Source organism: Dunckerocampus dactyliophorus, chromosome 12 (assembly GCF_027744805.1).
Source record: "Dunckerocampus dactyliophorus isolate RoL2022-P2 chromosome 12, RoL_Ddac_1.1, whole genome shotgun sequence".
Lineage (NCBI taxonomy): Eukaryota > Metazoa > Chordata > Actinopteri > Syngnathiformes > Syngnathidae > Dunckerocampus > Dunckerocampus dactyliophorus.
The window spans coordinates 30,251,924-30,265,297 of record NC_072830.1 but is presented as its reverse complement, the minus strand read 5'-3'; the positions used below and the strand labels follow the sequence as shown (position 1 = coordinate 30,265,297).

The 13,374-nt window shown below is 41.9% G+C and overlaps 1 protein-coding gene across 4 annotated transcripts in view; it reads left to right on the top strand.

Annotated features, from left to right (window-relative positions):
* The window catches only part of stard13b (StAR-related lipid transfer (START) domain containing 13b), a 77,579-nt gene that overhangs the window by 16,134 nt on the left and 48,071 nt on the right, over positions 1 to 13,374 (top strand). For all 4 annotated transcript variants that reach the window (XM_054793832.1, XM_054793833.1, XM_054793831.1 and 1 more), the window contains one exon: positions 3,925 to 3,958. In XM_054793832.1, the coding sequence (XP_054649807.1) occupies positions 3,925 to 3,958 (34 nt within the window). The remainder of the gene's footprint in view (positions 1 to 3,924; positions 3,959 to 13,374) is intronic.

Sequence of the window (13,374 nt, the reverse complement as noted above, 5' to 3'; positions counted from 1 at the left end):
GACCGTTCTGGCTTCAGATCCCGGGAACGTCGTATGAAATGTAGAAAAACAGATGAGACAAGGGGTCAACAACGATTGCACATGAACACATTTTTCCCTCTTTCTCAGTGTGTGCGTGTGTGTGTGTGTGTGTGTGTGTGTGTGTGTGTGTGTGTGTGTGTGTGTGTGTGTGTGTGTGTGTGCGTGCGTGCGTGTGTGTGTGTGTGTGTGTGTGTGTGTGTGCGTGTGTGTTGCATAAGAGCTCCATATGAAACATCTGACAGCAAGGAGCGGGAATGCGATGCAGATGGAAGCCAAACCCCGACCTGGTCCAACGTGTCAACCCGTTCTTGAGCTGAGATATATTTTATGGGAGCTTTTTGGCACCGCAAAAAAAAAGGAATGCATCTCTTATTTGCATCAGTGTGCAACTAATCTGGAATGCTGACTTTTATTTTGTCAGTAAGATTTATCAGTTCGAACGTTCCTCACACAAAGAAATGGTATGTTCCTTTGGTCACATGACTGCCGAACAGCTATTCATGGAAAAATGCACAATATGTCTATTTCTGGTACTCTAGATCTTTATTATTATTGTTATTATTATTATTATTACTTCATTTATTTCATTTATTTATTACGGCCGAGTGGTTAGCATGTTGGCCACACAGTCAGGTTGGAATCTCCGTTGGGCGTGTGTGGCGTTTGCATGTTCACCCCCTGAGTGTGTGGGTTTTCTCCGGTTTCCTCCCACATTCCAAAAACGTGGTTAGGTTAAGTGGAGACTCTAAATAGTCCATAGGTATGAATGTGAGTGTGAATGGTTGTTTGTCTAGATGTGCCCTGCCATTGGCTGGCCACCAGTCCAGGGTGCAACACGCCTCTCGCCCAAGGTCAGCTGGGATAGGCTCCAGCATACCCGCGACCTGAGTGAGAACAAGCGGCATAGAAAATGGATGGATGGCGGGCTAAATCAACTGCAGTCAAACCTGTCTATCGCGGCCACTAAAGGGAAAAGGCAAAAGTGGCCTCTATAGGCAGGTGGCCGTTATAGACAGGTTGGTGGCCATTTTGAATTTGTGAGCGCACATATTGACATGTCTGTGATTAGAAGCTTGTTGTGTTTACAGATCCATATAATTATACTGTTACATGTTGACCAGTAGAGGGCACTGTGGGACTGCGGATGGGACCAACAGTAGAGCGAGTGAATGAGAGAAAAGGAAGTAGGAAGTTGGAATGATGTGATGCAACCGAGCTGAGCTGGCGATTAAAAGTTGTAAAGAACTACGAGGCTTGTTATTCTACACCACCCGCAGAACAAAGCTGTGTATTGTCTTTTGTTATGTTTGTTTTTAATATTTTGTTTTTGAATTTGGATTTGGTTAACTGATCTTAAACTTTTTTGGAGAAAATTTTAGTTCTAATAAAAAACGTTGTAATATAATCTTTTCACATTTAAAACATTATTACATGTTGCTTGTTTCAAATGTGAGTTGATTATTTTTCGTGCATGAAGTGTGTGGTCCTCCGCGTGTGCGGAGGACCACGGAATGCGGAAGCAAGGTTCTTTAACGGCTTTTCAGTGTGGAGGTAATCACAGGAGTGAACTGTGGAGCTTGTGCAGCCCCAGAGTAAAAGGTTCAAAAACACAAGAGAATTTGCAAACGGCTAGGTCAAGGGACAACTGCAACACCCGGCTGTGGAGACGCCGAATCTGGAAGGGCTTGAGCGATTTGGTGAGCCGCGAGTGCGTAGATTGGGTTGTCATGGAAGGAACCGGCGTCTCACAGCTTCCCCTACTTTGAGTTAAGTAGGGGAAGGATTAATTAGCTGCCGGTGTGTCCAGTTGTCCCTGCTCCTGCTGCACGCCCAGCTGTGGGAGAGAGAGAGAGAAAGAGCGAGAAAACGGGGAGCAGCAGCAGGTGTCCGTCACATGAAGCTTCTGCTTGAGTCGTATTTTGGCCGCTATATGCGGTCAGATATTGACCAAGGGAGACAAAATGGGTGGCCGCTGGCCGCGTTAGACCGGTGACTGCTATACACAGGGTCTATAACATGTACATTTGCTGGGGGGATTTTTCAGTGGCTGCTATAGGCAGGTGGCCGTTATATAAAGGTGGCCGCTAAGACAGGTTTGACTGTAAAATATAAATATAAGGCATAAATAATACCGTGCAGATATTGAATGCTTCCTGGTTCTCCACCATTTTCATTCAGGAGAGTTCTGTTAACACAATATAGTGAATAAAACAGAAAAAAGTGAAAACAAATTCATTTTGAAATGCTCATCTTTCCAGATTTGCACCAACATTTACAGTAATGCCTCACGCTTTGAATTTTGCGGCTTCACTCTATCATGGTTTTTCCAAAATGTATTAAGGAATAAGTCATTATAAATCACATAACATAGTTATAAATAAATCATTATAAATCATATAACGTAATTAGAAATCAGTCATTATAAATCACATAACATAGTTATAAATAAATCATTATAAATCATATAACGTAATTAGAAATCAGTCATTATAAATCACATAACATAGTTATAAATAAATCATTATAAATCATATAACGTAATTAGAAATAAATCATTATAAATCACATAACGTAATAATAAATAAATCATTATAAATCATATAACGTAATTAGAAATAAGTCATTATAAATCACATAACGTAATAATAAATAAATCATTATAAATCATATAACGTAATTAGAAATAAGTCATTATAAATCACATAACGTAATTAGAAATAAATCATTATAAATCATATAACGTAATTAGAAATAAGTCATTATAAATCACATAACGTAATTAGAAATAAATCATTATAAATCATATAACGTAATTAGAAATAAGTCATTATAAATCACATAACGTAATTAGAAATAAATCATTATAAATCATCATGGTTAAATACGGCCTACTTTAGTCAAAATATTTAAGTAAATTTAACTTATTTTTTGCTTCATTTATTATTATTTATTTTACTTCATTTATTCCATTGTTATTGGGAGAATGAATTTTACTGTGCATATGACAATAAAACTCTTGAATCTTGAATCTTGAATCTATTTTCAAATCTATTTGCTTTATGGTTTTCATCACATTTTTTTCCTCTGCCATCGCTGGTGCCCTTCTGTGGTGGCATCACAAAAAAAAAGCTGAAGCAAAACACTAACCTGAGGTCTCCTGTGATATTTGGAGGTTACATGTGGACATGTTTTTTCCGGAGTACCACTTATGTGGCTGTACATGACTGACTTGTCAGTTAAAAGCCATTAAAATCATTCTTCACCCACTTGTTTCTTTTTTTCAAAAGATTTGCCCATGTACAAAAACTTTATTGTCATTGTAGTCAATAAAATGGACTTGAATAAAATGAATTCTTCTCTCTTGGATTGGCTCTAACTAGCAGGCAAACATCACTGCCCCCTATAGCCCAACCCATGAATCATTATCGCCCGTTCTCCTTATGTCGCTGGAAAAAGTCGCAGGTGAACGTGCTTGCAATGGTTAGCATCGAGATAAGCAGGTTCCATTGTACCACAACCACTTTGACGTTTTTTGTCTGCGTTTTCTTGCCATTGATCGTTTTGCAGAAAAAAATAAAATCTATCGAGAACACTGGAGCGCTGTTTCCCCTGTTAGTTGCCTTGACAAGCGCTGTCGGAGCATGGAAAACACCCCCCTAGCCCAGTCCAAACATGTTGATGGAAATTGAAATCAGCACTCCGAGGACCCGTCGGAGCATTTTGTTTCTCCATCATGGAAAAATGTGGAAAACAGGCGAGCAAGTACACATGGGGGTGTACATCAGAGCTGTGGGGGCAAGGCAATGGCGAAGAATGTTACACAAGAGAGGAACTTCCGGGGAAACAGTTATTGGCCTAAAAATGTCAAATGTATTTACTTTTCCTCTCTTTTCTGTCTTACAGGGTTTGAACAAGATGACCGGTGAAGCAGGAGCAGGTAGGGCAGGCTTTTTGTTGTCATCTCCATTCTTGCGTTTGATGGGCTTGTTCTTCCACACTAAACTCATCCAAACATGCCTTAATTGACAGGCCTTTTCCCCGCCTCTGTTGTCAAAATGCTTGTCCGTGTTGGTTTTATTTGAATGTGTCAGGAGCGTTTCGTGTGGAATGTGTAAGGAACGTCTTGGATCGGCTCAGTGCGTGTCTTCACATAACTTTTGTTATGAATTGATGCTGGAGAAATGGAATTTCTACATACAGTATTTTCCGGACTATAAGTCGCTCCGGAGTATAAGTCGCAGGACCAGCCAAACCATGAAAAAAGCGCGACTAACAGTCCAGAAAATATGGTAAATGTGTCGTGAAAATGAAGAACTAAGCAACAAATGGGTCTTTTATGATTCCTTCTAATAATAATAAGATACACTGTCTTTATGCAGAACTTTATGCAGCACTTTTCTATATACTCAAAGACGCCTTACAGCACAGGTGTCAAACTAATGGCCTGTGGGCCAGATCTGGCCCGCCACATCATTTCATGTGGCCTGTGAAAGCCTGGAAATAATGTGTGTCAATAAATCCTGTCATCTTTATTGGTGAATGTATTTGCTTTTTCCATTTGAACAGGATTATATATAATAATTAGCAATGTAACAATATGTGTATCTGTTCAATACACATGCGTACCGAACCGTGACCCCTGTATGGAACAACACGCTCTGTGCTGAAAGCTCAGTGTACCTGCGATCAACGACTCTGGCGTAGGTTGCATTGTCAGGCACAGAGACGCTGAGATCCGCCTCCCACATTCATACCGTGCTGTGATGAAATGTTGAAAAATGAGAAAAATGTGAAAAAATGTTGGAAATTTCAGTCAAATTCAAATTCAAAAAGGCAAGGTAATTTATTTTTAACAAATCGTAACACCAACGTATAGAACCAAACCACACTGTGAGTTTTGTGTATCGTTGCACACCTAATAATAATAGTAATAGTAATAGTAATAGTAATAATAATAATGTTGTCTTATTATGCAACAAAACATTCTAACCATTTGTTTTGTTGTCAAAAATACACACTTGAATATCTGCTTGTCATCTTGACTTCTGATTACAAAGCAAGTTATCCAGCAACTACGTTATGTATCATGTTATGCATGGGCCATGGTGCCACAATATCACGAGGCCATGATACATTTCCATTTATATGCAGCAGTTTCACTGTTACAAGCTGCATGCTTAGAGCAGCTACAGCTGCCATGTGGCCCTCAATGAAACTGTACTGGCATGAACTGTAGTGTTTTTATTTTTATTTGAGTGTTTTTTTAAGTTGAAATTAGTACATTTATATATTTGTACAGTATATATTTTGTACAGATTTATAATATTATTAATAATTAAATTGATTTGATGTTATTTTAGTTTCAATTCAATGAATAAATGAAAATGGGTTTATTTTATTAACTGATGTTTCAAATAGGAAGACCAATCACTTTTTCACCTCCTGCTTTTTCATCACATTACTGTGACGCATAGCTGGAGTGTTCCTCTCAGCGCATGCTGGGAAGCACCCAGTGTAGCTTGCAAATGAAATGCACAGTCATGTTTATAGCCGAGAGAGACGTCCGCACATGTTGAATTTGATGTTAATGATGTTTACATTGCAAGGGAAGGAATAGGAACCGCCAGTCAATGTCTACACATTTCGCTGTGCACTTCTCTTCTTCTTCTTCTTTTGTTTTAGTGATGTCTGGAATTCTGTTTGCAATTAGGAACACGAAAAAGAAAGTAAAGGATTTTAGCAAGGCTGCCTTTAAATTGTCTCTCTGACACAACTTTATGTCCAGATGGCTTTCCAAGTGTGTTGGTTATTCCTGTACAGGCCTGTCTGGCACATTGGAGCAAATCAAGTTGATCCTGCACGGCTGCTAGATGTCCTGCAGGCTTGCATGATGGCAGCGCTCAGGGCCTCTGCTCAGTCAGTGTTATAACATAGTAGACTGGCAGCCACAGGTGTCGCCTCCTCCTGCCCCAGCTGATGTCTCCAGAATGTCCAAGTGCCCGCCTCCTTTAAACCCCTTGAAGAAAATGGACACTTGGGAGCATGTCGTTAAAATTAGGCAGCATGCCGGATCATTGTTTGTATCATGCTGATGATCGGAGGGTGGTATGTGATGTGGCTCTGGGAGGGGGGGCTGCAGCTGTGGGATTTGGACTAAAATGTCTGTTGAAGCTCAGGTTGCACTCTCACATGGTCTGTTGTGTGTGTGTGAGACGGGACAGCACAAGTGGACACTGTGGCCTGCAAACATTCCATGTCACTTTTATGCAACACTGGATGAATGTGTGGTCCACCAGTGTGTGTGTGCATGTGAGAAATATCTGCTGTGACCGAGCAGAACCGTAATTCTTGGAAACTTGAGCGCCGGGACCACCATGAATACCGTCAATAAGTTTGTCAACACAGCTGTGATTCATGTCAAGTGCATTTTGTCATTATTGTTTATGTTTTTTTAAATATTGGAGGCTAAAACTTTAATTATACTCAACACAAACGCGGCAATTTTGATTTTGCTCCCATTTTTCATGAGCTGAACTCAAAGATCCAAAAAGGGCCTCTTTCTGTCAAATATTGTATATTCAAACACATGCAGCCATGAACTCACAGCAAAGACAAGAGAGTGACAGATTCACAGCAATAACACAATAATGACGTTCACTGATATTGTGTTATGACAATTATGATACAACACACACAAAAAATGGCCACAAGTACCATCTTTTCCAGACTGTAAGTCAGTTGTCTTGATAATTTGATGTTTACGTTGTACATTTTCAGTGGTACAGGCGTAGCAGATACTGGCACACGAGCCTAGAGCGCCCTCTCATGGCTGTCAGTGTGAAAAGAAACATATGGTATATAAGTCACACTTACGGCAACCATGCGCAAACACCGCCATGAACGCGCATGAAGAAGTGACATATTCACAACAATAACTTCCGCTAATATTGTGTTGTGAGCAGTACGGTAAATTCCAGTGTATAAGCCGCTACTTTGTTCTTAAACTTTGAACTGTGCGGCTTATGCAGCGGCGCGGCTAATTTCTAATCATGTGATTTCCTTTACTTCAGAACGACTACTAATTATTTACATACTGTCAGTGAGGAAACTGCAGCTGTTTCGTTGACAGGAGCCAATCACGAGCTATCAGTGCACTCACAACGAGCTTGCCGATGCATTTAAAATGGCAGCAGGTCATTGTATCTATCAGAATAACAACATAACAGTCTGACTCACGGTGTCACCTTTCAAAGAACACTTTACTAACACTAAATTCATCACACAGAAACTTAGCACTCAAAAGGTATACATATAACTATACAAATACAGTATGTCCCAATATGAATTACATTTTTTTTCTTTAAAAAAAAAACAACAACAACATTTTAAAGTGTATCGAGGGAAAGGCTTCTTGAGACGTCATCTGTACTTCTGTGAAGAAGGTGTCGGACGTTTCGCTCCTCATCCGAAGAGCTTCGTCAGCGAACTAATAAGTGCTGGTAGCCTAGGCCTTAAATACAGTAAGAGTGGGCGGAATTGGTGTGCCAGCACCCTCCTCCTATTGGTTCCTTACACTAAGCCTGGGCGGAGTTGTGATCTAATCCTCTCCTCCCATTAGCACCTCCGAACAAAGGGAAGTGTAGCTCCCTGTAGTTGGGTATGAACGACTCTGATACTGGCTCGTTAGCATCTATTGTTCTGGCTCGGCCCTGGCTCGGCCCTGGCTCCACCTCATTTGCAAGACTAAGAGCTGTGGGTTTTGGTCTCAGTAACCTGCTGAACACAGGGTCCAAATTAAACCTCAAACCACCATTCCGATTCAATGATGGGTTCTGTTGTTTGACAAAAATAGCTTCCTTTACTCCTCTTTCAAACCATCTGTTTTCTTTGGCCAAAATCTTTACCTCGCTGTCCTCAAAAGAGTGATTGGTTGCTTTAAGGTGTAGATGTACTGCTGATTGAGGACCACTCGAATTGTCCCTGCGATGTTGATAAAGCCTTTTTTGGAGCATTTGCTTAGTTTCCCCAATGTAGTGCTCTTTGCATTCCTCATCTTTACAGTGGATGGAATAGACCACATTGCTCTGTTTTTGGTTTGGAGCCTTGTCTTTAGGATGCACTCATTTTTGTCTCAGGGTTTTTACTGGTTTGAAATAGGTAGGAATTTTGTGTTGCCATAAGATCCTCTGGAGTTTTTCAGAGACCCCCGCTACATAAGGGACTACCACTCCTCTCATTTTTTCTTCTGTGGGCTTTTGGGTTTCTTTCCCTACTCTCTTCTTTTGACATTTGTTAAAAGCCCACCGCGGGTACCCACAGGTTGAGAGCGCTCTCTGGACATGTTGTGTCTCCTTTTTCCTTCCCTCAGCACTAGTTGGTATTTGTTCCGCTCTATGTTGGAGGGTCCTAATAACCCCTAGTTTATGTTGTAGTGGATGGTTTGATTCAAAAAGCAGGTATTGGTCAGTGTGTGTGGCCTTTCTAAAGACCTCTGGAAGTAGCTGTCTGTCCTCTCCTATAATTACCTTGCAGTCTAAGAAGGCTAGTTGGTTCTCTTTAGTGTCCTCGCGAGTAAATTTGATATTGGTGTCCACCGCATTGATATGATCTGTGAAAGACTGAATTTCCTGTTTTTTGATTATGACAAAGGTGTCATCCACGTATCTAAACCAGTGCCTTGGTTTTGTCCCTGAGAAGGATGTGAGAGCCTGTTTCTCCATCTCTTCCATGTACAGATTCGCCACTATGGGTGAGACTGGTGAGCCCATAGCACAACCATGAATTTGTCTGTGAAATTTCCCTCTAAACTGAAAATATGTGGTGTTAAGGCAAATTTCCAATAATTGGCAGATGTGGTCAGCACTAAGTTTTGTTCTCCGATGCAGAGTTGAGTCCTCGAGCAGTCTCTTCCTCACCACCGAGACTGCTGCTGAGGTGGGGGCAGATGTGAAAAGTGAAGTCACATGATAAGACACCAAAGTTTCCTCTGGCTCCAATCTGAGGTCTTTGATACTCGCCACAAACCCTTTTGTGTTCTCTATATGATGATCAGTGTTGCCTACCAATGGGGATAAGACTGTTTTTACATATTTAGCTACATTGTACGTGGTAGAGTCAATGCTACAGACAATGGGTCTGAGGGGAAACCCTTCCTTGTGAATTTTTGGAAGGCCATAGATACATGGTGTAGCCTCCCCAGGGTATAACCTATGATACATCTGTCTGTCAATCAGTTCTTCCTTCTCTAACTTTTGGAGACAGTGTATGATTTCTTTCTTATACCTACTGGATGGGTCCCTTTTAAGTTGCTCATATGTGTTGGCATCACTAATTAGACTTTTTATTTTTTCTTCATAGTCCAGTGTGTTGAGAACCACTGTGCATCTGCCCTTATCAGCTGGTAAGATGGTGATGCTCTCATCTTTCTGCAGAGCCGCTAATGCTTTCCTCTCACCTACCTTAAAGTGTACCATAAGGCATTGTGTCTGAGTAATGCATTCATTGGGGCGCTGCAATGATGTCAGCTTCCCTCTGGCTCCCTCTGGTGGGGCAGCATTGCAGAACCATCGACAATTTTCTATACTTTCTATGCTCCTCCAACGAAATGCATGATGGGAAAACTTTAAAATGTTGTTTTTTCATATTAAACTCGTTTTGATACATTTCTCTGTGTTTGTAGATTTCTGAGGTATAAAGTTAGAGTGTTAAGTTGCTGTGTGATGAGTTTAATTTTCTTTGTATGATGAAACCGTGAGTCAGACTGTTACATTGAGTAATGACCTCCTGCAATTTTCAATGGGTTGACAAGCTTGTTGTGATTGTTTTTCAGAGCTCATGATTGGCTCCTGTCAAATGAAGAGCTGACATGGTGGACACATGCGGCTTATACACCGCTGCAGCTTATATAAGAACAAATGTGGGTTTTCCTACTTACTTACTGACCACTGTACTGCAGCTGTACTGCAGTGGTCGTACTCAAAGACTAATAACGGTAAGCAATATGGACACATGGATTAGCTCATGTGTCCATTTCAAGTACAGGATGTGAAAATGTGAAGGTGTTCCCTCGCTTTACAGCAATAACAGCTTCCTCTCTTCTGGGAAAGACAAGACATTGGAGCGTGTTTGTGGGAATTTTTTGCTCCATTCATCCAGAAGTCAGACGCAGTCATGCTGGAGCAGAAAAGGGCCTTCCCCAAATTCTTCCCGCACATTTTGCATTTTGAAAAAAATAAGATTCACTTGATGAATAAAGAGTAGATTCCGTGTCATGTGCAGTTAGAACATGTCCTCTGAGCGCATCCAACTGTGTGTTCAGCATCGGTCCAGTTACAAACGACACACCATATAATGCATCATAGCGGGGTTTCTGTTTCTGTCTGTTTTTGTCTCCTGCGTGTTTCTCAGCTGTTCTCAGAGTCCTGGTCTCCAGCCAGGGTCACTAGTGACTCTTTCAACCCCCCCCCCCGGCACAAACAGCTGCAACCGTGCAGTCGCTCGGCTTCTTCTTGCACTGGAGGCTCGTTAGAAACACATGAGAGTAGGTGATGATGGAGAACATAGGAAATAGGGCCGTGACGGGCTGTGTGATTATGATATACTGTAAGTCGCCTTGCTAACTTCTCACAAAACTTCAGTTTTTATTACAAGTCTTGTTTTTGTACTTGTACCTTGTCAGGGTACTTTTAAGCTGTCAGCAATCGGAGTCAGTTTCACAAGCTGTTCTGGAAACGAACCATTTACTTAGCGTCTGACTTTGGCCAGCGACATCATGAGAACGGGCAAAAACAAAGCTTTTCCTCCATTTGCTCATATTTTTGTTTGGATTGACAAGTGACACGAGTATCGTGAATGGTTCTGCGCTGTGATTCGGGGGTTGGACTCTAGGGGGCAATGGCGCTGGCCTGCTCGTTGTAGCCACACCAAAAGAGAAGAAGAGCTGAAGCGTGCGTACTGAATGTCTGTAAATGACGAAATGTTAAACATTTGTCAAACTATATTTTCATGTTAGTAATTGTTAATAGTAACAATATTTTACACTCTTTTTCTAAAGTTTCATGTCTTTACTACAATGACAGTAACGCTCGCCATCGAAAAACTCATTTAATGGGTTCAGAATTCCGGTTAATACTGCAATGCTTTTATTTTGAGGCTTATTTGGCACTGAACAGGAGGCCACTGGTTGCATGCTTTAATGCTGTGTAGCGAGACAGTAGTTACAAAGATGAAGTTAACAACACTACAAAACGCAATAGGTTGGCCACAATAAAAGGCCACTCCAAAATGATCGGATAACGGTACTGGGCACCCCACCCCCAGTGCTGTATTGAGCCCTTCTCCCAATACAGTTAAACTATAGATTTAGGAGTGGCTTTTACTGTGGCCAACCTAAGGCATTTTGTAGCATTGTTGACTTCATCATTATTGCTAAGCAGCGTTATTGCAAAAGCGGGCCTTAGGTTGGCCTTGCACAGGTTGCCATGCACTCCAAAATGTGCAGTGTAACTGCATCTAGTCCCCCACAAACTGCACATTTTGGAGTGCCCTTTTATTGTGGCCAACGTAAGGCACACCTGTATAATAATTGTGCAGTTTAATCAGCATCTTGATATGAGCATCAATTATGAAATAGGAATGCTCACGACACACATTTGGACAGATTGGGAACGATATTTGATCGCGATAGCCTTGTGCCCTTGTGTACATCTTTGAGTGGAAAAATGGGAGCAAAAACAGAAGTGTTGCGTGTATATTTTTGTTGAGAGTAATTGGCTGCAAGTCACTGAGCTTTCGTCTACTGATCATAAAACTTGGAGGATATCTGCGTTACATTTAACTTCCTACTCTTAGGTTGAATCAAAAGGTGTGCATTTTAAATTTGACGCGACCAGTGAGCATTCAGTCTTACCTCAGTGTTGTCCCAAAACGTGCGTGCGGTTTATTAGAAGTGGCTTTGGTCCTGAAAGGAAAAGGCGATGTAGCACATTTTCCCCCCACCGCTGTGTCTACACTGGAAAAAAAGTCATATTTGCACCTACTATTTTAGGAAAGACCTTGTGGCGTTTTGATGATTGCATCCAATTTCCTTGCAAGTCTGCCGTTATTTCCCCGCTGGTGCCAGATCAGTGACATCATGCGCTAAATTTACCCGCAAGTGGTCATGTGTCCCCCCCAGCTCAGACTATAAAGGGTGCTGCTGGCATGGAGGCAGCATGAAAAATTCCACACATGGAAAGATGGAAAATGACTTGCGGTTTCCTGAGTGCACAGGCCAGCTTGGCTGTTTGACAGCGACGAGAGGGAGAGAAGAAAGGAGCCTGGTGCTGTTTTTTCTAGACGTTCTTTCGTGTACGCAGCCATTTGTCAAGGTTGTGAAAACAGTGTAGTGCTAACCCCGCAAGGAAAATCTTTTCATGAACGCTTTTTTGTTGTCGCAATTACGGCTGCCTTAAGGAGTTTGAACATCATTTGCTGGCAAGTGTACATCATCCGGTTTGATCCGTCGTGGCTGACACGGGAAGGGGCGAGGAAACAACTCCCAATTAAAGCAGCCAATTAAAGAAGCAGCAATAAATCCTTGTTCACGACTTCCTCTCGAGGGCCAAGGTGCAAGGATTTAGGCCTGGGTTTTATAAACTACGTGAAGGGTTGGCTTGTCACTTTACCGTTTAGGTCAGCACTCTGAATGTGTGTGTGTGTGTGTGTGTGTGTGTGTGTGTGTGTGTGTGTGTGTGTGTGTGTGTGTGTGTGTGTGAGTGTGCAGGTCGGTCCAGCCCTCTGCTGCCAGCTTTAGGGAAAAACGATATAATTGGAAGGGCCTGAACAGGCCAAAGAACCCTAGTCCTGCTCGGTCTTCCAATGCAGACAAGCATTCACACTATTTGGCATCAAGGCGAGATGCATACTCTTGACCAATTCCAGGATTTTGCGATGTTGCGATCCCGCCTTATCACCCAAATTCAACCTATCTTCGCGACTTTGTCGAATTCCTACATTTTGGCCAGCTGTCGTCATTTTTTGCCGAATTTGTTCCTGAGCAGCGCTCAGACGCGCACGTCAACTGCTTAGCCAATCGAATGTGTCCCTGCTTTGCCCCCCCACGGCCTCACGTGCTTGTTTACATTGACAGAGATGTCGATGTGTGATGACAATCTCTCATCATCTATGGATAAAGTGCACAGTAGCACTTCTTGGAGACACACGCTCTGTCTGAGACATGCAGAAATAAATGCAAGTCATTAGCATTAAAGCTGCAGACACACAAAATGGCGTGTAACACAGTAGGGCTTGAAACGGTCTAAATTGCAGCATCAAGGCAAGTCACACTTCCAGTACGCTGTTGTGGCACCGGTA